At 44.0% G+C, this 27377-nt stretch overlaps 1 protein-coding gene across 3 annotated transcripts in view; it reads left to right on the forward strand.

Moving 5' to 3' along the window:
- Positions 1-27377, forward strand: part of zgc:112083 (uncharacterized protein LOC550461 homolog) — a 60497-nt gene that overhangs the window by 12741 nt on the left and 20379 nt on the right. For all 3 annotated transcript variants that reach the window (XM_063050427.1, XM_063050428.1, XM_063050429.1), the window contains 3 exons: positions 9816-9927; positions 16422-16574; positions 25944-26021. In XM_063050427.1, coding sequence (XP_062906497.1) covers positions 9816-9927; positions 16422-16574; positions 25944-26021 — 343 coding nt within the window. The remainder of the gene's footprint in view (positions 1-9815; positions 9928-16421; positions 16575-25943; positions 26022-27377) is intronic.

Here is a 27377-nt window from a genome sequence, read left to right on the forward strand (position 1 = left end):
CATCCTCTGGGTTCCCCCCCACCTTGTCTTTCTTCCCGGACCTCCTGTCCCATGATCCTCTCGTATCCCCTTTTGCCTATCACCTGTCCAGCTCTTGGCTCTATCCCTCCCCCTCCTGTCTTCTCCTGACATTTTGGATCTCCCCCTCCCCCTCCAACTTTCAAATCCCTTACTCACTCTTCCTTCAGTTAGTCCTGACGAAGGGTCTCGGCCTGAAATGTCGACTGCTCCTCTTCCTACAGATGCTGCCTGGCCTGCTGCGTTCACCAGCAACTTTGATGTGTGTTGCTTGAATTTCCAGCATCTGCAGAATTCCTGTTGTTTTTGTCCTTACTTCGTTCACCACGATCGAAACGCTTAATTATGTCTAGTTTTACGCTAAGTGTAGCACCCTTACGAGCTCTTTTAGGCTTTTCCGATAACTTAGAACTCATCTTGCTAATGGCTGCTCACAGGCAGGTGTTTAAGCAATGCCGGCTGGAATGCAGATCCGAATCCAGGGGAGAGCGGCTGCTTGGGGCGCACACTGCTTTTTTCATAACAGTGAAAACAGGGAACTAATGTCGGTCTTTCGTAACAGTGAGGTTTCGTAAAGCAAATGTTCGAAAAGCAGGGGACACCTGTATATGTAATTGATTTACTTAATTATTAGTATGTTTTATTTTTTCTCTGTTAGATTATGTATTGTCTTGAACTGCTGCTGCTAAGTTAACAAATTTCACGTCACATGCCGGTGATTATAATCCTGATTCTGATTTGTATATCTGTGCACTTGTAATGCTACGGTGACACAGTAATTTCTTTTGGGATCAGTAAAGTATCTATTTGTATCTACAGCAAGGTAGCATTTGAGGAAGTGTGTGCCATAAACCAGTGGTCCCCAACCACTGGGCCGCAGAGCATGCGCTACCGGGCCGCGAGGAAGGGATATGATTTGGCGATATGAGTCAGCTGCACCTTTCCTCATTCCCTGTCACGGCCACTAATCAACCATTACGCATGCGAGGTCATGACCCTTGCGTCATCCGTGTCAGGGTGGGAAGGAGATCAACTCCTCGAGCTTGCAAATGACAACGGGCTGAAAAGTATGTTTGACATAACATCTCTGTCGGCATTTTGGATCAAAGTCAAGGCTGAATATCCTGAGATGGCCATGAAAGCACTGAAAATGTTGCTTTCATTTCCAACATTTTTCTGCGAAGCGGAGTTTTCTGCAATGAATGCAACGAAAGCTAAACTGCGGAATAGACTGGACATAAGGAACCCCCTTCGAGTATCGCTGTCTCCCATCACCCCTTGATAGGGCCGTGTTGTTGCAGGGAAACAAGCCCAGGGCTCCCACTGATTCAGCGATATTGGTTTGTTGCAATGATTTTATATATTTATACCGGGAAAATATGTGCTGTGTGTTTAATATCCAAATGTTACTAAAAATGTTATGATGCTATTGACTTATAAGTGACCTATAACAATTACAGCACGGAAACAGGCCATCTCGGCCCTTCTAGTCCGTGCCAAACGCTATTCTCACCTAGTCCCGCCGACCTGCACTCAGCCCATAACCCTCCATTCCTTTCCTGTCCATATACCTATCCACTTTTTCCTTAAATGATAATATCCATCCTGCCTCTACCACTTCTACCGGAAGTTTGTTCAACGCTTACTTCAAGCTCCCCTGATAATTGACTTATCACTATATTCATGCGAGGAAAATATGCGCTGTGTGTTTATTAAATTCGTTAGATAAACCCTTTTAGAAACAAAATTGAGTGTATTACCCACTTATCGCCTATATTCCAGTAGTGATTAACACCCACCCCCACGAACAGAATCGCCAAAAAGGATTTGCTGGTGGGGGAATCAGCAGGTCACGACGCGCAAGGCTTCATGGTCATTGTAGTCTTTCTGGGTAAACAACGCATTTGACTGCTACTCTTGTCCGTTGGCAACCCTACCCCGCCCCCCGCCCCCAGTCGGCCCACAGGAATATTGTCAATATTAAACCGGTCCGCAATGCAAAAAAGTTTGGGGACTCCTGCCATAAATAATAGGAATGTACCCATAGTGGTCACATTGTGGAGAGAGTTTTTAATCCAGCTAGTTTGGAGAAGTCTCTGCTTAACTGCTGTGCACCACTAAAGGTCCCAGGATACTCAACTGGTGCGATGCCACCTACTGATCCATCCCTTGCCTTCACTTTTGTAAATCTGACCACCACCTATGCTGCTTCTGCCTCCATACACACAGGGATTGAAGAGGACTATGAGGAGTTGGAGGGGTTGGTGGGGTGGAGGAGCAAATTTGAGATTGCTTCAAGTTGGTGAACTGGACTGTGTTCAAAGATTTATCAGTGGACCACAGTCATCAATGACTTCATAAGGGCATGTAGGCAAATGTGCACTACAAAAACGTTTCAAGTCTTCCTGAACCAGAAGATTCATGATTTGCTAAGGGCTGGATCTGTGGTTTTAGGGCTGGCAATCCAGAATCATGTAAGAAGTTCAGGAATAAATTCTGTCAGGCCATTATGAGTGTAAAGAGGTAATTTGAAACTAAACTGGAATCATGGATGGACAATTGACAGCTGTAGCAGGGAGTGAATAATGTTGATTCCTGCTTGATGAGATTGGTCAACATAAATGGCAGTGACCCATCACTCCCAGATGAGCTCGGGACCCTTTATGCATTCTTTGATTGAGAGAACTCTACCTTGCCCTACAAATCTCTGGATGACTCCGAGACCAACATCTTAGCATCTTTCTTTAGACCATAAGACATCGGAGCAGAATTAGGCTATCTGGCCCATTGAGTCTGCTCCGCCATTCAATCGTGGCTGATCCTTTTTTTTTCTCCTCTTCAACCCCAGTTCCCGGCCTTCTCCCTATAACCTTTGATGCCATGTCCATTCAAGAACCTATCAATGCACCCAATGACCTGGCCTCTACAGCTGCATGTGGCAACAAATTCCACAAATTCACCACCCTTCGGCTAAAGAAATTTCTCTGCATCTCTGTTTTGAAAGGCTGCCCTTCTATCCTGAGGCTGTGCCCTCTTGTCTTAGACTCTCCCACCATGGGAAACATCCTTTCCACATCTGCTCTGTCTAGGCCTTTCAACATTCAAAAGGTTTCAATGAGATCCCCCCTCATCCTTCTGAATTCCAGCGAGTACAGACCCAGAGCCATCAAATGTTCCTTGTATAATAACCCTTTCATTCCTGGAAGCATCCTTGTGAACCTCCTCTGGACCCTCTCCAATCCCGGCACATCTTTTCTAAGATGAGGGGCCCAAAACTGTTCACAATATTCAAGGTGAGACCTCACCAGTGCCTTATAAAGCCTCAGCATCACATCGTTGCTCTTGTATTCTAGACCTCTTGAAATGAATGCTAACATTGCATTTGCCGTCCTCCCCACCGACTCAACCTGCAAGTTAACCTTTAGGGTGTTCTGCTGAAGGACTCCCAAATCCCTTTGCATCTCAGATATTTGGATTTTCTTCCCATTTAGAAAATAGTCTGTACATTTATTAATACTACCAAAGTGCATGAGCATGCATTTTCTACCATTGTATTTCATTTGCCACTTTCTCGCCCATTCTCCTAATAACCATATAACAATTACAGCACGGAAACAGGCCACCTCGGCCCTTCTAGTCCGTGTTGAACGCTTACTCTCACCTAGTCCCACCGACCTGCACTCAGCCCATAACCCTCCATTCCTTTCCTGTCCATATAGCTATCCAATTTTATTTTAAATGACAATATCGAACCTGCCTCTACCACTTCTGCTGGAAGCTCGTTCCACACAGCTACCACTCTCTGAGTAAAGAAGTTCCCCCTCATGTTACCCCTAAGCTTTTGCCCCCTAACTCTCAACTCATGTCCTCTTGTTTGAATCTCCCCTACTCTCAATGGAAAAAGCCTATCCTTGTCAACTCTATCTATCCCCCTCATAATTTTAAATACCTCATGAAGTCCCCCCTCAACCTTCTACGCTCCAAAGAATAAAGACCCAACTTGTTCAACCTTTCTCTGTAACTTAGGTGCTGAAACCCAAGTAACATTCTAGTAAATCTTCACTGTACTCTCTCTATTTTGTTGACATCTTTCCTATAATTCAGTGACCAGAACTGCACACAATACTCCAAATTTAGCCTTACCAATGCCTTGTACAATGTTAATGTTACATCCCAACTCCTATACTCAATGTTCTGATTTATAAAGGCCAGCATACCAAAAGCTTTCTTCACCACTCTATCCACATGAGATTCCACCTTCAGGGAACTATGCACCATTATTCCTAGATTCCTCTGTTCTACGGCATTCTTCAGTGTCCTGCCATTTACCATGTATGTCCTATTTTGATTAGTCTTACTAAAATGTAGCACCTCACATTTATCAGCATAAATTCCATCTGCCATCTTTCAGCCCACTCTTCTAACTGGCCTAAATCTCTCTGCAAGCTTTGAAAACCTACTTCATTATCTACAACGCCACGTGTCTTAGTATCATCTGCATACTTACTAATCCAATTTACCACCCCATCATCCAGATCATTAATATATATGAACAAACAACATTGGACCCAGTACTGATCCCTGAGGCACACCACTGGTCACCGGCTTCCAATCTGACAAACGGTTATCCACCACTACTCTCTGGCGTCTCCCATCTAACAATTGAACCTTCCTAACTAACCTTCCGTGTGGAACCTTGTCAAAGGCCTTACTGAAGTCCATATAGACAACATCCACCGCTTTACCCTCGTCAACTTTCTTAGTAACCTCTTCAAAAAATTCAATAAGATTTGTCAAACATGACCTTCCACGCACAAATCCATGTTGACTGTTCCTAATCAGACCCTGTCTATCCAGATAATTATATATACCATCTCTAAGAATACTTCCCATCAATTTACCCACCACTGACGTCAAACTCACAGGCCGATAATTGCTAGGTTTACTCTTAGAACCCTTTTTAAACAATGGAACAACATGAGCAATATGCCAATCCTCTGGCACCATCCCTGTTTCTAATGACATTTGAAATATTTCCGTCAGAGCCCCTGCTATTTCTACACTAACTTCCCTCATGGTCCTAGGGAATATCCTGTCAGGACCTGGAGACTTATCCACTTTAATATTCCTTAAAAGTGCCAGTACTTCCTCTTCTTTAATCATCTTAGTTTTCATAACTTTCCTACCTGTTTCCCTTACACAATTCAATATCCTTCTCCTTAGTGAATACCGAAGAAAATAAATTGTTCAAAATCTCCCCCATCTCTTTTGGTTCCACACATAGCTGTCCACTCTGATTCTCTAAGGGACCAATTTTATCCCTCACTATCCTTTTGCTATTAATATAACTGTAGAAACCCTTTGGATTTATTTTCACCTTACTTGCCAAAGCAACCTCGTATCTTCTATTAGCTTTTCTAATTTCTTTCTTAAGATTCTTTTTACATTCTTTATATTCCTCGAGCACCTCATTTACTCATGCTGCCTATATTTATTGTAGATCTCTCTTTTTCCAAACCAAGTTTCCAATATCCCTTGAAAACCATGGCTCTCTCAAACTTTTAACCTTTCCTTTCAACCTAACAGGAACATAAAGATTCTGTACCCTCAAAATTTCACCTTTAAGTGACCTCCATTTCTCTATTACATACTTCCCATAAAACAAATTGTCCCAATCCACTCCTTCTAAATCCTTTTGCATCTCCTCAAAGTTAGCCTTTCTCCAATCAAGAATCTCAACCCTGGGTCCAGACCTATCCTTCTCCATAATTATATAGAAACTAATGGCATTGTGATCACTGGACCCGACGTGCTCCCCAACATATACCTCTGTCACCTGACCTATCTCATTCCCTAACAGGAGATCCAACACTGCCCCTTCTCTAGTTGGTACCTCTATGTATTGCTGCAAAAAACTATCTTGCACACATTTTACAAATTCCAAACCATCCGGCCCTTTTACAGTATGGGCTTCTCAGTCTATGTGGAAAATTAACATCTCCCACAATCACAACCTTGTGAGTAAAAATATCTGCCATCTCCTTACAAATTTGCTCCTCCACTTCTTGCTCCCCATTAGGTGGTCTATAATACACCCCTAAAAGTGTTACTACACCTTTCTCATTCCTCAATTCCACTCAAATAGCCTCCCTGGACAAGCCCTCTAATCTATACCGCCAGAGCCCTGCTGTAATATTTTCTCTGACAAGCAATGCAACACCTCCCCCTCTTGTCCCTCCGATTCTATCACACTTGAAGCAACGAAATCCAGGAATATTTAGTTGCCAATCACACCCCTCCTGCAACCATGTTTCACTAATAGCTACCACGTCACATTTCCAGGTATCAATCCATGCTTTGAGCTCATCCACCTTTCTTATAATGCTCCTAGCATTAAAATAAATGCATTTAAGAAATTTTCCACCTCTTATTCTCTGTTTATCACTAACGGTGCAAACAACTTTACTATTTTCTTTTTCTTCCTTCTCCCCTACATCTGTTCCTACGCTCTGGTTCCCCTCCCCCCTTGTATCTAGTTTAAATGCACTGCGGCCTCCCTAGCAAACCTACCTGCAAGAATATTTGTCCCCCTCCAGTTCAGATGTAAACCGTTCTGCCGGAACAGGTCCCACCTTCCCTGGAAAACTGCCCAATTATCTATAATTCTGAAGCCTTCCCTCCTGCATCATGTCTTCAGCCACATGCTGATCTGAGCTATCTTACTATTTCTAAATCCGCCTGCACGTGGCACTGGTAGCAATCCTGAGATTGCTATCCTGGAGGTTCTGTCCTTTAACTTGGCGCCTAACTCCCTAAACTCACCTTTCAGGACCACCTCACTCTTCCTACCCACATCATTGGTCCCTACATGGACCACAACATCCGGGATTCTTGATCTCTTCCACAGAATCTCATATCTGTCCCCCTAACTATCAAATCCCCTATCACTACTGCTCTCCTCTTTTCCCTCCTTCCCTTCTGAGCTGAGGGTCCCGTCTCGGTGCCAGAGACACATCCACTGCAACTTGTCCCCGGTAGGTTGTCCCCATCAACGGTATCCAAAATGATATACTTATTATTGGTGGGAACGGCCACAGGGGTGCTCTGCTCATTCTGTCTATTCCCCTTTCCTCTCCTGACAGTCACCCAGCTACCTGCCTCCTGACTCTTAGGGGTGACTATCTCCCTGTAACTTCAGTTTATTTCTGTCTCTGCCTCACGAATGATCGGAAGTTCATCCATTTCCAGCTCCAGTTTCCTAACTCGGTTTGTCAGGAGCTGCAGCTGGATGCACATTTTACAGGTGTAGTCATCAGGGACAATTGTCCTCGCCCTGACTTCCCACATACTGCAAACGGAGCACTCAACTGCCCTAACTGTTGCCTCTATTACCTATTCCTAAGGTAATTAGATTAATTAAAGGAACTTACCCTGCCTTACCTCACTTGGAGTGAAGCTCTTCCTCAGCCTGTGCTCGCTGAAGCCTCTCGAGCCAAAGCCTTCCTACTCTGTCTCCCACTACTCCGTCGCCCGCTCTGTTAATCATCTCGCTTTTAAACTCTCCCGCTGCCTCACAGTCCGACTTTCACGCGCTTGCGCAGTCATGCCCCGTTCAACTGCCGAAGAAATGGCAATTATCTAAGCAATTCCGCATCCTACCTGTTTCCTCAACACTACCTGCCCTTCCACCAATTTTCGTATCATCTGCAAACTTGGCAACAAAGCCATCTATTCCATCATCTAAATCATTCATACACAACGTTTTTAAAAAAATGGTCCCAACTCCGACTCCTGCGGAACACCACTAGTAAGGATCCCTTTATTCCCACTCGCTGCCTCCTACCAATCAGCCAGTGCTCTAACCATGTTAGTAACTTTCCTGTAATACCATGGGCTCTTAACTTGGTAAGCAGACTCATGTGTGGCACCCTGTCAAAGGCCTTCTGAAAGTCCAAATATACAATATCCACTGCATCCCCTTTATCTATCCTACTTGAAATCTTCTCAAAGAACGCCAACAGGTTCATCAGGCAGGATTTTCCCTGAAGGAAACCATACTAACTTTGTACTAGCTTGTCCTGTGTCGCGGAGTACTCTATCATCTCATCCTTAATAATTGACTCTTAACATCTTCCCATCCACTGAGGTCAGGCTAACTGGTCTGTAGTTTCCTTTCTGCTGCCTTCCTCCTTTTTTAAAGAGTGGAGTTTAAGAGTGCATTTTAAGAGCTTGAAAGACAAAAGGTGTGTGGACAATATGGCATAGCTGGCCAAGTACTAAAGATCTGTGCAGCCAACTGGCTGGAATACTTGCAGACATATGTTTCACTTCTGCAGTTTGTGGTTCCCATCTGTTGTACGAGAAGAGCGTAATGACCTGCCTCAATGATCACCATGTGCTTAAATCAACTTTAATGAGGTGCTTCGAGAACTTGGTTTTGGCACAAATCAACTCCTGTCTCAAATAACGTGGATCCGGTTCAGTTTGCCTACCACAAGTGGTAAACACAAGTGTACATCAAGGCTGCGAGTTTAGCCTTCTGCTGTACCCCCTATAAACACACCTGAGTGGCTAACGCAGCTGCAATTCCATATACAAATTTGACAAAGTTGCCGCTGTTGTTGGACAAATCGTAGGTGGTATTTAGGATAAAGGAGTGAGATAGGACACCTGGTTGAATGATGATGCAACAACAACCTCACACCCAACATCAGTGAAACTAAAGAGCTGACTTGACTATCAAATAACTATCTGCAAATGCTGGAAATCTAAAATAAAAGCCAGCAGCACTTATTTCACCTAGTCTAATCACAGGACAAATTACAATGACCAATTAACCTACTAACCAGTACTACTTTGGATTGTGGAATGAAACCCTTGCGGTCATGGGGAGAATGTACAAACTCCTTATAGAGAGCACTGGAATTGAACTTTGAACTCTGCCCCCAAGCTGTAATAGTGTTGCGCTAACTGCTACACTACTGTGGCGCCCCAATGGTACACTTTCATCTATGGAAAGAAAAACAGAGATAGTATTTTGGGTCAAAGATGATTCATCAACAAGAATACTTACTTTTCAATTAATGGATGTCGTAACAGCCTTTAAAATTTTCTGCATTTCAAGAGTAATTCATTGTGTAAAAAAGACGTAGTAATATTATGTTTTCAACAATCACTTGATAGTGGCCATATAGAAAAAGTGGTGGCTGGTTGTGCCGAGCAACCATTAAATCATTTCTAAGGTTTTGGTCAACTGCTTAAAATGTCCTTATTTGTTTCACATCAAATTTTGTTCAATAATTCTTATGAGAAATGACATGGGGAATTTTTGCCATAATATGTAAATGGCATTTGTGGTTGATGACCAGATAATTCCACACCATGGTAAACTCCCATCTCTTTGGAAAGAGTCTCATGTGATTTTTTTTATCTGAGTGAAAGCTCAAGTATAGCAGTCTCTGTACTACTGGACTCGCATGCTATATTTTGTGTTTGAATCTCTGGATTGGAGCTCAAGCCCATAACTTCCTGATTCAGAAGTGTTATTTATTACATGACATCTTAATCTTGCATAACATAATATTAAGATATTTTTTTAAGAAATTGTACTATACCAGGAAAAGCTTTCATTCTAGTTGTATTAAACTTTTTAAAATTTTGAATAATATGAAAAGTTAGTGGAGCTTGAAATTTCAAAGAATTATAATTATGCCGACTTGCAATCTGTAAGATTGTTGCTTCCAAGTTGCCAATCTGACATCTTGTGTCTTTGTGTTGATTTCCAATTTTACCCCCAGAGTACATTTGACAATCCAGAATGGTTTTACCGGCATGTAGATATGCATGGACAGTGCACAGATAAAGAAATTCTTCCAAACAAAGGTGAAGCTATTTCATGCTGCTGGAAAGGTAATCTAAAGATGCAAATGGATAAAGCAGTAATGAGACTGGCATTTTAATTCTACTGTTCATGTGAACCCTATTATTGTTCATTTTATGGCCACTCTCCAGCCTTTTTCAATCTGAAACACTGAGCTTGCTTTTACATCTTGATAGGCTGCCCTGTTCCTGTTGCCAAGTGTAAAGTTGACCTAATTGCCAGTATTTCTCCGTTGAGAACCAAACAAACTGCAACAGTGATCGTGAACTGGTGCTTTCAGCTGCATTTGCTCTGATGTCAAGGTCAAACCTACCGTACTCAGCTCATTCAGCCTGCAACTTGCCTTTTTCTGTGTAGCCATGAGCATGAGTATTAAAAGTTAAACAAATGGAGTTGTAATTTAAATGATTTTGTTAACATTAATATTATTGTAGGGAAGGTACTTCCCAGTATATAGACTTGATTAACACCTATGAAAGAAAAACAGCTGATTGTTCCAATTTATTGGATTAGTATTATGGTTCCTACATTATAATTGTGACTACATTTTGTATAAAGAATTGATTTGAATGCTGTAGTTATGTGAAGACCCTTTATTAATTTAGGTATTTTTGCTGTATTCCATTTTTTTAAAATATAGTCCTCTTCCACAACATGAATACAGCAATTTTGTTTTCACTGCATTGAAGTTACCTTTTAACTGTACTGCAGCTAATGTCCATGGAAAAGAGTTTCATTTATTTGTTTATAGATGGAGATGCTGCTGGATAGGTTAATATTTATTACCTAAATTCCTTTAATATGAATGGGCCGCTTAACATTTCAGATGACAGCAAACATATCGTTGTTAGTCTGGAGTCGTTGAAGTACAATTAACCTGGTGTGATTTTCTGAAAATTAGCTTTTAAAGAGGCACGTGTTTGGATTTTTTTTATCAGCTGAGGCACGGAGTGTAAGAGCTGGGGTTATGCTCGAATTGTATACAGCACTAGTTATGTCACAACTTGAATGCTATGTGCAATTCTGGTCAACAATTTATAGGAAAGGTGTAATTGAACTAGAAGGGGCATAGAGAAGATCTGTGAGGATGTTGCCAGGGCTAGAAAAAATAGCTATGGGGAAAGATTGGATAAGCTGGGACTGTTTTCCTTGAAACACTGGAATAGAGAAGGATTAGTAGGGAGATGAGGACAAATCCCTGCCTAAAACTGTGATAGAGACAGAAACTCTCAATATATTTTTAAAAGTACTGAACGTATAATTGCAGTACTATGCTAAGTGGCACTTTTAGTCACAAGTGTACATCTTGTTAATGCAAATATCTAATCAATCATTTGTCAGCAACTCAGTGCATAAAAGCATGTAGACAAGGTCAAAAGATTCAGTTGTTATCAGGCCAAATATCAGAATGGGGGAAGACAACAGGAATTCTGCAGATGCTGGAAATTCAAGCAACACACATAAAAGTTGCTGGTGAACGCAGCAGGCCAGGCAGCATCTCTAGGAAGAGGTGCAGTCGACGTTTCAGGCCGAGACCCTTCGAGAAGAAGTGTGTTTTAAGTGACTTTGACCATGAAATGGTTGATATACCAGATGGGGTGGTTTGAGTAGATCATAAGACATAGAGCAGAGTTATACTAATTAGCCCATTGATTCTTCTCCACCATTCCATCAGGGCTGATTTATTATCCTACTCAACCCCATTCTCCTGCCTTCTTCCCATAATCTTCGACGCACAGACTAATCAAGAACCTGTCAACCTCCACTTTAAATATACCCAATGACTTGGCCTCCAAAGCTGTCTGCAGCAATGAATTCCTCACATTCAACACCCAATGGCTAAAGATTTTCCTCCTCATCTCTGTTCTAAATGGATGTCTCTCTATTCTGAGGCTATACCCTCTGGTCCTGGACTACCTTGTTATAGGAAATTTTGTCTCCACATCCACACTAAGCCTTTCAGTACTCGTTAAGTTTCAGAGATTCCGCCCCCCCCCACCTCCATTCTTCTAACCTCCAGCAAGGGCAGGCACGAAAATATTAAATGTTCCTCCTGCGTTAACCCCTTCATTCCCAGAATCATTCTCGTGAACCTCCTCTGGAGTCTCTCCAATGCCAGCACACCCTTTCTTAGATAAAGGACCCAAAACTGCTCACAATACTCCAAATACCTCAGCATTACATCTTTGCTTTTTTATTCTAATACTCTCGGAATGAATGCTAACAGTGCTTTTGCCTTCCTTACCACCGACTCTACGTGAAAGTTAAACTTCAGGCATTCTGTATGAGGGTGCCTAAGTCCCTTTACACCTCTGATTTCTAAATTTTCTCCCTGTTTAGAAAATAGTCTACTTCTTTATTCCTTCTACCAAAATGCATGACCGTACACTCTCCTACACTATATTCCATTTGGCACTTCTTTGCTCATTCTCCCAATCTGTCTACATCCTTCTGAGGAGTCTCTGCTTACTCAACATTACCCCCTCCACCTATCTTCATATCATCTGCAAACCTGGCCATAAAGCCGTAATCCAAATGATAGATGTATAACGTCAAAAGAAGTGGTCACAACACTAACCCCAGTGGAACACCATTAGTCATCAGCAGCCAACTAGCAAAGACCCCCTTTATTCCCACTCTTGCCTTGTAATACCATGGGTTCTTATCTTGTTAAGCAGCCGAATGCGCAGCACCTTGTCAAAGGCTTTAAAATCCAGATAGACAACATCCACTGACTTTCCTTTGTCTACCTTGGCTGTTATTTTCTCAAAGAATTCTAACAGATTGGTCGGGCAAGATTTCCCCTCAAGGAAACCATGCTGACTTTGACCTGTTTTATCGTGTGCCTCCAAGTATCCCAAAACCTCATCCTAATAATAAACTCTAATACCTTCCCAAACACTAAAGTCAAGCTAACTGGCCTATGATTTCCTTCCTTCTGCTTCACTCCCTTAAAGAATGGAGTGTCATTTGCAATTTTCCAGTCTTCTGGAACCATTTTAGAATAGTTACTCTCGAAAGATCATTGCTTATGCCTCTACAATCTCTTCAACTACCTCTTTCAGAACCCTGGCATGTGGTCCATCTGGTCCAAGTGACTTAACTGCCTTTCAAATTCAGAATCGGAATCAGATTTAATATCACCAACATATGTCATGAAATTTCACCTTCTGAAGCTAGGTAGATGCTGGGGAGGCTAGTGCCCATGATGGAGCTGGCTGAGTTTACAACTTTCTGCAGCTTTTTCTGATCCTGTGTAGTGGCCCCTCCATACCAGACGGTGATGTAACCAGTTAGAATGCTCTCCGTGGTACATCTGTAGAAATTTGCGAGTGTCTTTGACGTACCAATTTTCTTCAAACTCCAAATGAACTACAGCTACTGTCATGCCTCAATATGTTGGGCCCTGGATAGATCCTCAAAGATGTTGACACCCAGGAACTTGAAATTGCTCACCCTTTCCACTGCTGATCCCTCGATGAGGACAGGTGTTTGCTCCACCGACTTCCCCTTCCTGAGGTCCACAATCAGTTCCTTGGTCTTACTGATGTTGAGTGCAAGGTTGTTGCTGCGAAACCACTCAACCAGCTGATCTGTCTCGCTCCCGTACGCCACCTCATCACCATCTGAAATTCTGCCAACAATTGCTGTGTCATCAGCAAATTTATAGATGGTGTTTGAGCTATGCCTAGCCACACAATCATGAGTCTACACGAGCGAGTAGAGCAGTGGGCTAAGCATGCATCCTCCACATGTGCCAGTGGTGATTGTGAGTGAGGAGGAGATATTTCTGATCTGCACAGACTGATGTGCTGATGAGAAAGTTAAGGACTGATTTGCAGAGGAAGGTATAGATGCCCAGATTTCGGAGCTTTTCAAATTCATATGGGCATATGTTTGTGTTTAACACTGAGCTGTAGTCAATAAACAGCAGCCTGACATAGATGTTACTCTTTTCCAGGTGATCTAAGGCTGAGTAGAGAACCAGTGAGGTTGCATATGCTGCAGTCCTATTGTGGTTATAGGCAAATTGCAGCATATTCAGATCATAGTTTAGGCAGGAATTGATTCTAGCCATTTCAACCTCTCAAAGTGCTTGAGGCAGTTCACTCTGCAGTTCTTGGGCTATCTCTTGGGCATGATTATTGCCCTTTTGAAGCAAATGGGAACCTGTCTATGTCGCAGTGAGAGATTGAAGATGTTCATGAACACTCTCACCAGTTGGTTGGCACAGGGTTTCAGATCCCTACCAGGTACACCATCAGGGTCTGACATTGTCCTCTGAGACAGAGATCATAGAGTCACTGGATGCTGCAGGGATTCACATAGATATAGTTTTATTCTCCCTTTCAAGGTGTGCATAAAAGGCGTTGGGCTCATCTGGGAGCGAAGCATCACTGCCATTCATGATGTTTTGCTTTGTAGGAAGCAATGTTTGCACACCCTGCCAGAGCTGACATGCATCCAATTTTGTCTCTAGCATCAATCGGACTTTCCAAACACCTTCTTCCTGGTAATAGCAACTACGTTCACTTCTGCCCCTGACACTTGAATTTCTGACATACTGTTCATGTTTTCCATGGTGAAGACTGATGCAAAATTCTTGTCAAGTTCTTCTGCCTCATTTGTTCCCCTTTACTACCTCTCCAGTGCCATTTTCCAGTTATCTCATATCTACACTCACCTCTCTTTTACTCTTTATATAATCTGAAAAAATGCTTTTGGTATTCTCTTTATATTATTGGTTAGCTTGCCTTCGTGTTTCATCTTTTCTCTCCTTATGACTTTTAGTTGCCTTGTGTTGGTTTTTAAAAGCTTCCCAATCCTCTAACTTTCTATTAATTTTGGCTATATTATATGCTCCCTCTTTTGCTTTGATGCTGTCTTTGACTTTCCTTGTCACTCACAGTTGCATCATCCTCCCTTTAGAGTACTACTTCATCTTTGGGGTGTATGTATCCTGCACCTTCCAAGTTGCTCCCAGAAACTCCAGCCATTGCTGTTCTGCTGTTATCCCTGCTAGTGCTCCCTTCCAATCAACTTTGGTCAGCTCCTCTCTCATGCCTCTGTAATTCCCTTTACTCCACTGTTATACTGACACATCTGACATTAGCTTCTCCATCTCAAACTGCAGGGTGATTTCCATCATATTATGATCACTGTCTATTAAGGGTTCCCTTACCTTAATAGTCAGCTGAAGGTCATGCAGCTGCAGCTCCAGTTTCTTAACATGATCTGTAAGTGATCTCAATAGACTTCATGCAGATATAGTCATCAAGGAGACTAGATCTCCTAGAGTTCCCACATCTCACACTAAGAACCATTCTCAAATTAGCTAGGTACTAATAGACAAAGAAAGAGGGGGGGTAATCTTCCTAGAAACTTACTTAGAGCATCCTCCTGTTCTCACCAAAGACTGTTGATCCAAAGCCTGACCATGCCTACAATGGCTGCTCTGCTTATACCTCGCTTCTTTTTATTGGCCTTTGCTGAGTTCATAGCTCCTAATAATATTAGGATTGAAGCCCACCAAAAGGTCCCAAGCTCTTTTTAGACCTTGCGCCACCTCACCAAACAAGTGACTGCTCATGAGTATCTCAAACAGCTGATCCACTGGGATTTTCATGCAGAACAGTCTCTAGAGTTTACAAAGAATGGTGCAAACAACAAAGTGCATCCAGTGACTGACAGTTCTGTGGGTGGAAATGCTTTGTTAATGAGAGAGGACAGTGGAGTATGGCCGTATTGGTTCAAGCTGACAGGAATGCAACAGTAATTCAAATAACCATGCACTGCAACAGCAGAAGAGCATCTCTGAATGTAGAACATGTTGAACCTTGAAGTAGATGGCTACAGCAGCAGAGAAGACTACAAACATACACTTTGTGCCCACTTTATTTGATATAGGGGATACTTAATAAAGTGCTCAACTCTTGTTGCTGAAAGATGGGATTCAGCAGGTAGAGCTTTTAGAATTGGCAATGACGAGGTAAGTAGGCTGGCCTTTTGTGTCATAAGCCAGCGGTCCCCAACCACCGGGACACAAACCCTGTGCTACTGGGCTGTGAGGGAACGATATGAGTCAGCTGCACTTTTCCTCATTCCCCACCACACACCGTTGAACTTGACCATAGTGAGAAAGTTGGCAACGCTAACTGTAAAAGACATGTTGAGGTGAGTTTAACCCTACTTGAACACCCCCACAACCCTCCCCCCCCCCCCGGTCAACCGGTTCGCAGTGCAATAAAGGTTGGGGACCCCTGTCAGAAGCAACACACACAAAATGCTGGAGGAACTCAGTAAGCCAGGCAGCATCTATGGAAAAGGGTACTCTTTTCCATAAATGCTGCCTGGCCTGCTGAGTTCCCATAGCATTTTGTGTGTGTTGATTGGATTTCCAGCATCTGCAGATTTTCTCTGTTTTGTGTCAAAAATTTTCTTTGAGTATGTGAACACTTAAAAGAATGTATTTGTTCAATTATGAACGAACTATGCAGTATATTCTATTTTATGAATGTTCCAGGTTGTGGTGCTACATTCAAAATCAAGTTTAAACTTCGGGAGCATTTGCGGAGTCACACACAAGAGAAGGTTGCCTCGTGCCCCAACTGTGGAGGGATGTTTTCCAACAATACCAAGTTTTATGATCATGTTCGCAGGCAGACCTCGAATGAGCGTATGTAAAATTTTAGTAACATTTCTGATTGCTGTGCAATGACAAACATGCCTTCCAGAGAACAATATGTGAATACAGAGTTGAGATTAGAAACACAATGGCTTTTTCAATATAATAAAAACATACTCTAACTCCATTAATTTTACACAATAAGATTGCACAGGGTGTCAAATTTACTCACCTTTAATCAAGCTTACTCTTTCCTTGCTAAATGGGTTGGGTATAGATTGGTTTTCACAGACCTTGTCTTGATTATACATCTTGTGTCAGGCATTCTCTTCAGGAAAATTGAATGAGTGAGTACGCTGTTCCAGGTATTTTACTGTTTCCCAATGGTGAAGAAACTGAATACCATAAATTGACATAACTATCCATATATGTAAATCCTAATGTTTGTTGAATGTCTTAATAGGATTAGTTTTGTATTATTAAGTATAGATGGTGTTCTAAAAACTTTGTATACTAATTGGGATTACATAGGAACGTAGAAGCAAGAGTAGGTCATCTTTGAAGTCTGCTGCATGATTCGATGTAATAGTGGATGATCTGCTTCAAGCCTCATCTCTGATGGTGAGCATGGGATGCTGTTATAAAAGTGATCTTGTCTTTTGTCATAACAACCAAATATTCAGCATAGCAACATACATCAAAGTTGCTGGTGAACGCAGCAGGCCAAGCAGCATCTGTAGGAAGAGGTGCAGTCGAAGTTTCAGGCCGAGACCCTTCGTCAGGACTAACTGAAGGAAGAGTGAGTAAGGGATTTGAAAGTTGGAGGGGGAGGGGGAGATGCAAAATGATAGGAGAAGACAGGAGGGGGAGGGATAGAGCCGAGAGCTGGACAGGTGATAGGCAAAAGGGGATACGAGAGGATCATGGGACAGGAGGTCCGGGAAGAAAGACAAGAGGGGGGGTGACCCAGAGGATGGGCAAGAGGTATATTCAGAGGGACAGAGGGAGAAAAAGGAGAATGAGAGAAAGAATGTGTGCATAAAGATGAGTAATAGATGGGGTACGAGGGGGAGGTGGGGCCTTAGCGGAAGTTAGAGAAGTCGATGTTCATGCCATCAGGTTGGAGGCTACCCAGGCGGAACATAAGGTGTTGTTCCTCCAACCTGAGTGTGGCTTCATCTTTACAGTAGAGGAGGCCGTGGATAGACATGTCAGAATGGGAATGGGATGTGGAATTAAAATGTGTGGCCACTGGGAGATCTTGCTTTCTCTGGCGGACAGAGCATAGATGTTCAGCAAAGCGGTCTCCCAGTCTGCGTCGGGTCTCGCCAATATATAAAAGGCCACATCGGGAGCACCGGACGCAGTATATCACCCCAGTCGACTCACAGGTGAAGTGATGCCTCACCTGGAAGGACTGTTTGGGGCCCTGAATGGTGGTAAGGGAGGAAGTATAAGGGCATGTGTAGCACTTGTTCCGCTTACACGAATAAGTGCCAGGAGGAAGATCAGTGGGGAGGGATGGGGGGGACGAATGGACAAGGGAGTTGTGTAGGGAGCAATCCCTGCGGAATGCAGAGAGACGGGGGGAGGGAAAGATGTGCTTAGTGGTGGGATCCCGTTGGAGGTGGCGGAAGTTACGGAGAATAATATGTTGGACCTGGAGGCTGGTGGGGTGGTAGGTGAGGACCAGGGGAACCCTATTCCTAGTGGGGTGGTGGGAGGATGGAGTGAGAGCAGATGTACGTGAAATGGGGGAGATGCGTTTAAGAGCAGAGTCGATAGTGGAGGAAGGGAAGCCCCTTTCTTTAAAAAAGGAAGACATCTCCCTCATCCTAGAATGAAAAGCCTCATCCTGAGAGCAGATGCGGCGGAGACGGAGGAATTGCGAGAAGGGGATGGCGTTTTTGCAAGAGACAGGGTGAGAAGAGGAATAGTCCAGATAGCTGTGAGAGTCAGTAGGCTTATAGTAGACATCAGTGGATAAGCTGTCTCCAGAGACAGAGACAGAAAGATCTAGAAAGGGGAGGGAGGTGTCGGAAATGGACCAGGTAAACTTGAGGGCAGGGTGAAAGTTGGAGGCAAAGTTAATAAAGTCAACGAGTTCTGCATGCGTGCAGGAAGCAGCGCCAATGCAGTCGTCGATGTAGCGAAGGAAAAGTGGGGGACAGATACCAGAATAGGCACGGAACATAGATTGTTCCACAAAGCCAACAAAAAGGCAGGCATAGCTAGGACCCATACGGGTGCCCATAGCTACACCGTTAGTTTGGAGGAAATGGGAGGAGCCAAAGGAGAAATTATTAAGAGTAAGGACTAATTCCGCTAGACGGAGCAGAGTGGTGGTAGAGGGGAACTGATTAGGTCTGGAATCCAAAAAGAAGCGTAGAGCTTTGAGACCTTCCTGAGGGGGGATGGAAGTATATAAGGACTGGACATCCATGGTGAAAATAAAGCGTGGGGGCCAGGGAACTTAAAATCATCGAAAAGTTTAAGAGCGTGAGAAGTGTCACGAACATAGGTTGGAAGGGATTGAACAAGGGGTGATAAAACAGTGTCGAGGTATGCAGAAATGAGTTCGGTGGGGCAGGAGCAAGCTGAGACAATAGGTCGGCCAGGACAGGCAGGTTTGTGGATCTTGGGTAGGAGGTAGAAATGGGAAGTGCAGGGTGTGGGAACTATAAGGTTGGTAGCAGTGGGTGGGAGATCCCCTGAGCGGATAAAGTCGGTGATGGTGTGGGAGACAATGGCCTGGTGCTCCTTAGTGGGGTCACGATCGAGGGGTAAATAAGAGGAGGTATCCACGAGTTGTCGCTGTGCCTCGGCAAGGTAGAGGTCAGTACGCCAGACTACAACAGCACCCCTCTTATCCGCGGGTTTAATAATAAGGTTAGGATTAGTGCGGAGGGAGTGGAGAGCAGAGCGTTCCGAAGGAGTGAGGTTGGAATGGGGACAAGGTGCGGTGAAGTCGAGACGGTTGATGTCCCGTCGGCAGTTAGCAATAAAGAGATCCAGAGCAGGCAGAAGACCAGAGCGGGGTGTCCATGAAGAAGAGGAGGGTTGAAGACGGGAGAAGGGGTCATCGGTGGGGGTGGAAGAGTCCTTGCCGAAGAAGTAGGCTCGGAGACGGAGACGGCGGAAGAAAAGTTCCGCATCGTGGCGAACACGGAACTCGCTGAGGTGTGGGCGAAGGGGGACAAACGTGAGGCCCTTACTGAGAACAGAGCATTCTGCCTCCGACAGTTGAAGGTCGGAGGGGATGGTAAAGACCCGGCACGGATGAGAGCTGGGATCAGAGGGGGGATGGGGGAGGCTGGGGGTGTCAATGGAGAGGGGAGGGTTGGGGTGAGAGGAAGATGGAGCCTCTGAGGGCCCAGGAGTTGACGGTGGGATCTGAGGAAGACGGGGCTGCGGAGTGGTGGTGGGGGAAGGGGAGACGGGAGTCACAATAGCAGCACATAAAGACCCAGCCTGGAGTTCAAGGCTGGAGTCGCAGTTGGTGGTTGCGCAATCGCTGTAAAGGTGCCCATGGTCGTTAGTAACAGCATAGCAGTTAGTGCGACACTATTCCTGGGGCATCGGAGTTTGGAATTCAATTCTGGCATCGTCTAGGAAAGTTTGTATGTTCTTCCAGTATGCACGTGCGTTTCCTCCAGATGTTCTGGTTTCTTCCCACAGTCCAAAGACCTACTGGTTAGTAGGTTATTGGTCATTATAAATTTGGATAGGGTTAAACTGGTGGGTTGCCAGGCAATGTGGCTCAGTGGTCCGAAAAACCTGTTCTGTGCTGTATTTCTAAATAAAATAAACAAAATTTGAAACAGGTGGTAGTTATATCACATAAATATAGAATCCTCTGCCTGTTACCACAAATCTAGTTTCCTTTACCTTTCTTAAAGGCACACAGCACACTATTTCCTTTGCACTTTGCAGTTCTATATAGAATTCATAACACTGAAGTGGGATAATAGGCCCACTACTCCATGCCAATGTTTGTGTTCCATATATTCCTTCTTGTCCCATTTGACCTCATTTTTTCTATCAGTGTAACTTTCTATTTCCTTATGTGCTTAAATATCAGTTTCTGCCATTTACATCTTCTGGTTCACATGGTAACAAGTTCCAAATTCTATTCATTACTAGACAACAGGGTGACCTATTGGGGCACCCTTTAAGAAAGGGGTAGTGCAGTCTGATGTGACCAGAATGAACATTAAATTTTCCTGAATGCTGTTGGTATCGCTTTGCTTTGGAAACTGAAGTAGAAACCTCAGTTTATTGAAGAAGAACGACGCGTAGCAAAGCAAATATAGCTCCTCCTCGTTTAACGAAGTACGCTGTTGATGGCATCATTTCTGGCTTATCTGCCATGCTTGTGCCTCTCGTTGTCATTCTGGAGATGTGCAGCCCTTTCATCCCCTGTCTCTTCTTCTTGCATCTTTCTTTGCCCTGACTCTTTGATTCTGGAGTCGTGCGGCCCTGGCCTCATCCGATTCTTGTTCTCTCCCTTCCCTTTGCACATGGCATAATTAAGCTGACCATTTTTTTTTACCCTAATGCTGGATAGAAGATACGAAGCACTAACATCAAAGGATGCTGATTATTCTTGATGACATGGTTGGCGCTCTCCTAAATGGACGTGATATAGTCACCGCTATCCTTTGACTGCAGTGAAGGGTTTTATGGGTGTCTTGAAGTACGTCATTACAATAAGATTTAATTATCTCTTATTGATGGGTGGCAGTTAGACCTGTCCCAATACTGCTCATGCTGATGGTGATTAGCAGAATGTGACCCCTTGAAATAGAGCTGCCCTGCCCTTTTGTTCCGGTAGGTGTCGCTGCTGAGGCTGGCCGTGCGCACGCGTTGGGCTGTTGCGTCCCGATTTCCATGATGGCCAATCGGGTCTCCAGTGAAAGCGGCTGATTTTAAAAAGCCGGTCATGAGCAGTGAGGAAAACAGACCTTCCAGATCAGAGGAGGTGTGGCAGGTGGAGGAGTAAATGCGGGGATTGGCTGAGAAGGAGCGGCTGATTTAAAAAGCCAGTCGTGAGCATTGAGGAAAACAGACCTTCCAGGTCAGAGGAGGCGCGGCAGGTGAAGCTAATTCCTCAATTTATCAGTCAATATAAACAAGGTTTGCTCTAGGGGATCGGCCTGTTGGGGAGCGGCCTTGTTGAGGGAAGTGCCTTGTGAGAAAAATGCGAGTCTTTGGCTCGAGAGTCTTCGGCGAGGAGGCTGAGAGAGGAGACTACGCCACAGTTGAAGAGGGTGAGAAGTGGTGAAAAGGTGACCACTAGGCTGATTCAGTGTGCTGCATGCATGATGTGGGAGGTCAGGGACACCGTTAGTGCCTCTGGCTCCTACACCTGCGGAAAATGTGTCCAGATTCAGCTTCTGAAGGACCGTGTTGCAGCACTGGAGAGGCAACTGGATGACCTTAGGTTCATCCGGGAAAATGGGAGTTTTCTGGACAGGACCTACAGTGAGGTCGTTACACCGAGGATACCAAAAGAGAGAAGGGGGGGGCGACGATGAGCAAGGAAAGGATGCTTGAACTACAGGAGACCCCAGGGGATGTGCCTCTCGTAAACAGGTTCACCCTCTTGGAAGCTGTCGGGACAGAAGATGATGCCGGCCTGAGAGGCGGTCAGGTCTGAGAGTCAACAATTGGCGCTAAAGCAAAGCCGAGGAGACAGACGTCAGGCAGAGCCGTGGTAGTAGGGGAATCCATAGTGCGAGGTACAGAAAGGGGTTTCTGTGGCAACAGGCGAGATTTAAGGATGGTGTGTTGCCTCCCTGGTGCCGGGATCCAGGACGTCATGGACAGATTGCAGGGAATCCTCAAGAGTGAAGGTGAACATCCAGAAGTGGTGTGCATGTCGGCACAAATGACGTGGGGAAGAAGAGGAAAGACATTCTACAGCGTGACTTCAGAGAACTCAGAAGAAGGCTGAAAAGCAGGACTTCCAGGGTGGTTATCTCCGGATTGCTTCCAGTTCCTCCCAGTTCCTCATGCTGGAGTGGGCAAGAACAGGGAGATGATGGATCTGAATGTGTGGCTGAGGAACTGGTGCAGGAAGCAAGAATTTACATTCTTGGATCATTGGGGTATGTTTCGGGGTAAGGATGAATTGTACAAAAGAGACGGGTTGCACCTTAATAAGCGGGGCACCAGCATTCTGGCAGGCAGGTTTGCCTCTGCAACAGGGGGTGTTTAAACTAAGTAGTGGGGGGGAGGGGACGAACTGGAAATATAAGGATGGAGATAAAGGGAAAATCAACAGAGCAGAAAGCTCAAGAAGGGATTGTACAGTATGGCCAAGTGAAATAGGAATTGATATGGGAGGTGAGGGAAGTAATGAATTGAAAGTATTATATATGAATGCACGGAGTATAAGAAATAAAGTAGATGAGCTTGAGACACAGTTGGAAATTGGTAAGTATGATGTTGTGGGAATAACAGAGACATGGCTTCAAGTGGACAGGGCCTGGGAAATGAATATTCAAGGTATATGTCCTATCGAAAGGACAGACTGATGGGCAGAGGGGGTGGGGTGGCTCTGTTGGTGAGGAATGATATTCAGTCCCTTGCGAGGGGGGCCATAGAATCAGGAGACGTAGAGTCAGTATGGGTAGAACTGAGAAATTCTAAGGGTAGAAAGACCCTAATGGGAGTTATCTACAGGCCCCCAAACAGTAGTCTGGATGTAGGGTGTAAGTTGAATCAAGAGTTAAAATTGGCATGTCACAAAGGTAATGCTACAGTTGTTATGGGGGATTTCAACATGCAGGTAGACTGGAGGAATCAGGTTGGTACTGGACCCCAAGAAAGGGAGTTTGTGGAGTCCCTCCGAGATGGATTCTTAGAACAGCTTGTACTGCAGCCTACCAGAGAGAACGCAATTCTAGATTTAGTTTTGTGCAATGAACCGGATTTGATCAGGGACCTCGAGGTAAAGGAGCCATTAGGAGATAGTGACCATATAACATGATAAGTTTTAATCTACAATTTAAGAGGGAGAAGGGAAACTCGGAAGTATCCGCATTACAGTTGAACAAAGGGAACTATGGTGCTATGAGGGAGGAGCTGGCCAAAGTTCAATGGAACAATACCCTAGCAGGAATGACAGTGGAACAGCAATGGCAAGAGTTTCTAGGAATAATGCGGAAGGTGCAGGATCAGTTTGTTCCAAAGAGGAAGAAAGATCCTAAGGGGAGTAAGGGGAGGCTGTGGCCGACAAGGGAAGTAATGGACAGTATAAAAATAAAAGAGAAGAAGTATAACATAGCAAAGATGAGTGGGAAGCTGGGCGATTGGGAAACTTTTAAAGAGCAAAAGAAGGTAACTAAAAAGGCAATACCCGGAGAAAAAATGAGGTACAAAGGTAAACTAGCCAAGAATATAAAGGAGGATAGCAAAAGCTTCTTTAGGTATGTGAAAAGGAAAAAAATAGTTAAGACCAAAATTGGGCCCTTGAAGACAGAAATGGGTGAATTTATTATGGGGAACAAGGAAATGGCAGACGAGTTGAGCAGGTACTTTGGATCTGTCTTCATTAGGGAAGACACAAACAATTTCCCAGATATAATAGTGGCCAAAGGACCTAGGGTAATGGATGAACTGAAGGAAATTTATATTAGGCAGGAAATGATGTTGGATAGACTGTTGGGTCTGAAGGCTGATAAGTCCCTGAGATCTGATGGTCTGCATCCCAGGGTACTTAAGGAGGTGGCTTTAGAAATCGTGGACGCATTTTCCAATGTTCTATAGATTCAGGATCAGTTCCTGTGGATTGGAGGGTGGCTAATGTTGTCCCTCTCTTCAAGAAGGGAGGAAGAGAGAAAACAGGGAATTATAGACCGGTTAGCCCGACATCGGTGGTGGGAAAGATGTTGGAGTCAATTATAAAAGATAAAATTACGACACATCTAGATAGCAGTAACAGGATTGGTCCGAGTCAGCATGGATTTACGAAGGGGAAATCGTGCTTGACTAATCTTCTGGAATTTTTTGAGGATGTAACTATGAAAATGGACAAGGGAGAGCCAGTGGATGTAGTGTACCTGGACTTTCAGAAAGCCTTTGATAAAGTCCCATGTAGGAGATTAGTGGGCAAAATTAGGGCACATGGTATTGGGGGCAGAGTACTGACATGGATTGAAAACTGGCTGGCTGACAGAAAACAAAGAGTAGGGATTAACAGGTCCCTTTCGGAATGGCAGGCGGTGACCAGTGGGGTACCGCAGGGTTCAGTGCTGGGACCACAGCTGTTTACAATATATATTAATGATTTAGATGAGGGAAAAGGGGAAGTACGACGAGATCTAGCTGTTCTTGTACATCAGTCACTGAAAGCAAGCATGCAAGTACAGCAGCCAGTGAAGAAAGCTAATGGCATGCTGGTCTTCATAACAAGGGGAATTGAGTATAAGAGCAAAGAGGTCCTTCTGCAGCTGTACAGGGCACTGGTGAGACCTGCAGTTTTGGTCTCCAAATTTGAGGAAGGACATTCTTGCTATTGAGGGAGTGCAGCGTAGGTTCACAAGGTTAATTCCCGGGATGGCGGGACTGTCATATGTCGAAAGATTGGAGCGACTGGGCTTGTATACTCTGGAATTTAGAAGGCTGAGAGGGGATCTTACTGAAACATATAAGGTTATTAAGGGATTGGACACGCTGGAGGCAGGAAGCATGTTCCTGCTGATGGGTGAGTCCAGAACCAGAGGCCACAGTTTAAGAATAAGGGGTAGACCATTTAGAATGGAGTTGAGGAAAAACTTTTTCACCTAGAGAGTGGTGGATATATGGAATGCTCTGCCCCTGAAGGCTGTGGAGGCCAAGTCTCTGGATGCTTTCAAGAAAGAGATGGCTAGAGCTCTTAAAGATAGCGGAATCAAAGGTTATGGGGATAAGGCAGGAACTGGATACTGATTGTGGATGAACAGCCATGATCACAGTGAATGGCGGTGCTGGCTCGAGGGGCCGAATGGCCTACTCCTGCACCTATTGTCTATTGTCTGTTGATTTTTGGCGAATGAGCAATTTTATATGAATATATAACCCTGAACTTTGCCTGCATTCTGTAAGTTAGCGCATTTTAATTCGACTGAGCCGAAAAAAAGTGCCCCTGTACAGTTTGCGCTAATTGGAGGTCACGAACAGACAGAGCATGAGAGTTTTAGTAGTCTATAGATAAGGGCATAAAAATACGAATTTATTTCAGTTTTTTGGTATTCCACCTAGTTCTGTTCCACAGATGGAGATATTTCCTGATATTAAAAACTGTAGGCCTCCTGTGATGGAGTGGCTAATTTTATCACAGGTGGAGCAGATAGCAAAGTCACAATGTTGAAAGGATTAGCTTTGAACTCCATTCAGATTTTCAGAATGTACTTAATTATTTCTGCTTGATTTTAGAGAAGACGTTTTCCTGTCAACACTGTGACAAGCAGTTTGCAAATGAAAGACTGCTACGGGACCATGTGCGGAATCATGGTAAGTTGTATTACTGAGAAGGCAATGTGGGTTAATGCTATTGTGTACTCCCACGGGACAGTTGATGTTCATTTCATATGATGTGAATGAGTTGGTGTAATTTAAAGGTGATTTGGCACACTGCATAGTTCTATAGAATTATCCACATTGACTCCTTTAGTAAGCCTTTACTAAGGAGCAAGAAACAAGTTTGCTGGAGGAACTTAGCCAGCTGGGCATCATCTGTGGAGGGAGAAAGGAATTGTCAAAGCTTGGGGTCAACACCCTGTATCAGGACTGAGAGTGGAGAGGAAAAATAGCCAGTAAAGAGGAGGTGATGAGATGTGTTGGTGGGCAATAGGTGGATCAAGGAGGGGTGAGAGATGATGGGCATAAGGAACCAATTGATGCAGTTGATAATGCATCAGGGGTGATTGATAAGTTTGTGGCCTAAGGTAGAAGAGATGAGTTACTAACTTCAAACCTTCTGCATAATCACTCAAAGAGTTGAACTGCATGTGCATGTGATGAGAGCTGTATAACTCATCTGCTTCTACCTTAGGCCACAAACTTATCAATCACCCCTGCTGTGGACACTTTCTGGAGGTCCAAGATCCGTATGCTCCACGACCGCTGGACTGTGTGTAAATGTTGGAGGGGACTATGTTGAAAAATAAATGAGCTAGGTTTTCTAAAATTGACTCCTCCTACCTTAGGCCATGAACTTATCAATCACCCCTCATAGTTATTGCCAAAGCATTCAAGGCTGCCAATATGAAAAAGATTTTCAGTTATATTTCTCTTTTTTTTTTACCCTTTTGCGGCAAAGTACAAAAGCAATGTGATATTGACAAGATCATCTGTTTAGTGAAGTTGTTTGAGGAAATAGCATTACTCTTCAGATTCAGATTTATTTATCACATGTACAGTGAAATGGACAGTTTCCATTAATAACAAGCAAACCCAAGGTTGTGCTGGGGGCAGCGTGCAAGTGTTGCCACACATTCCAGCGCAAACATAGCAAACCCACAATGCTCAGCAGAACACAACAGGCAACAAAACAACAACAGGAAAACAAGCCCCTCGCATGCACACACTCTTGCACTCTCTTCAAACAGAAAAGTGGTGCCTTGTGCACCTGATAAGACATTCAAGACTTTGGATTATCTTGTTCTAAATAAAGTGCAGAACTCCCCTGTTACTGCATTAAATGCTTTTTAAGGTGTAATGAATTCTTGTTACAAGATCTGATCTCATTACTTTTGATTGCATTGTGCAGTGAAGAAACTGGCCAAAATTTGCTACGTCTCCATTGTTCTGAATGCTTCAGAAGTAGATAATCTGCAAACTTTACACTATTATTTGCAACTAGCACTG

The sequence above is a fragment of the Mobula hypostoma genome, chromosome 6, assembly GCF_963921235.1.
Source record: "Mobula hypostoma chromosome 6, sMobHyp1.1, whole genome shotgun sequence".
Lineage (NCBI taxonomy): Eukaryota > Metazoa > Chordata > Chondrichthyes > Myliobatiformes > Myliobatidae > Mobula > Mobula hypostoma.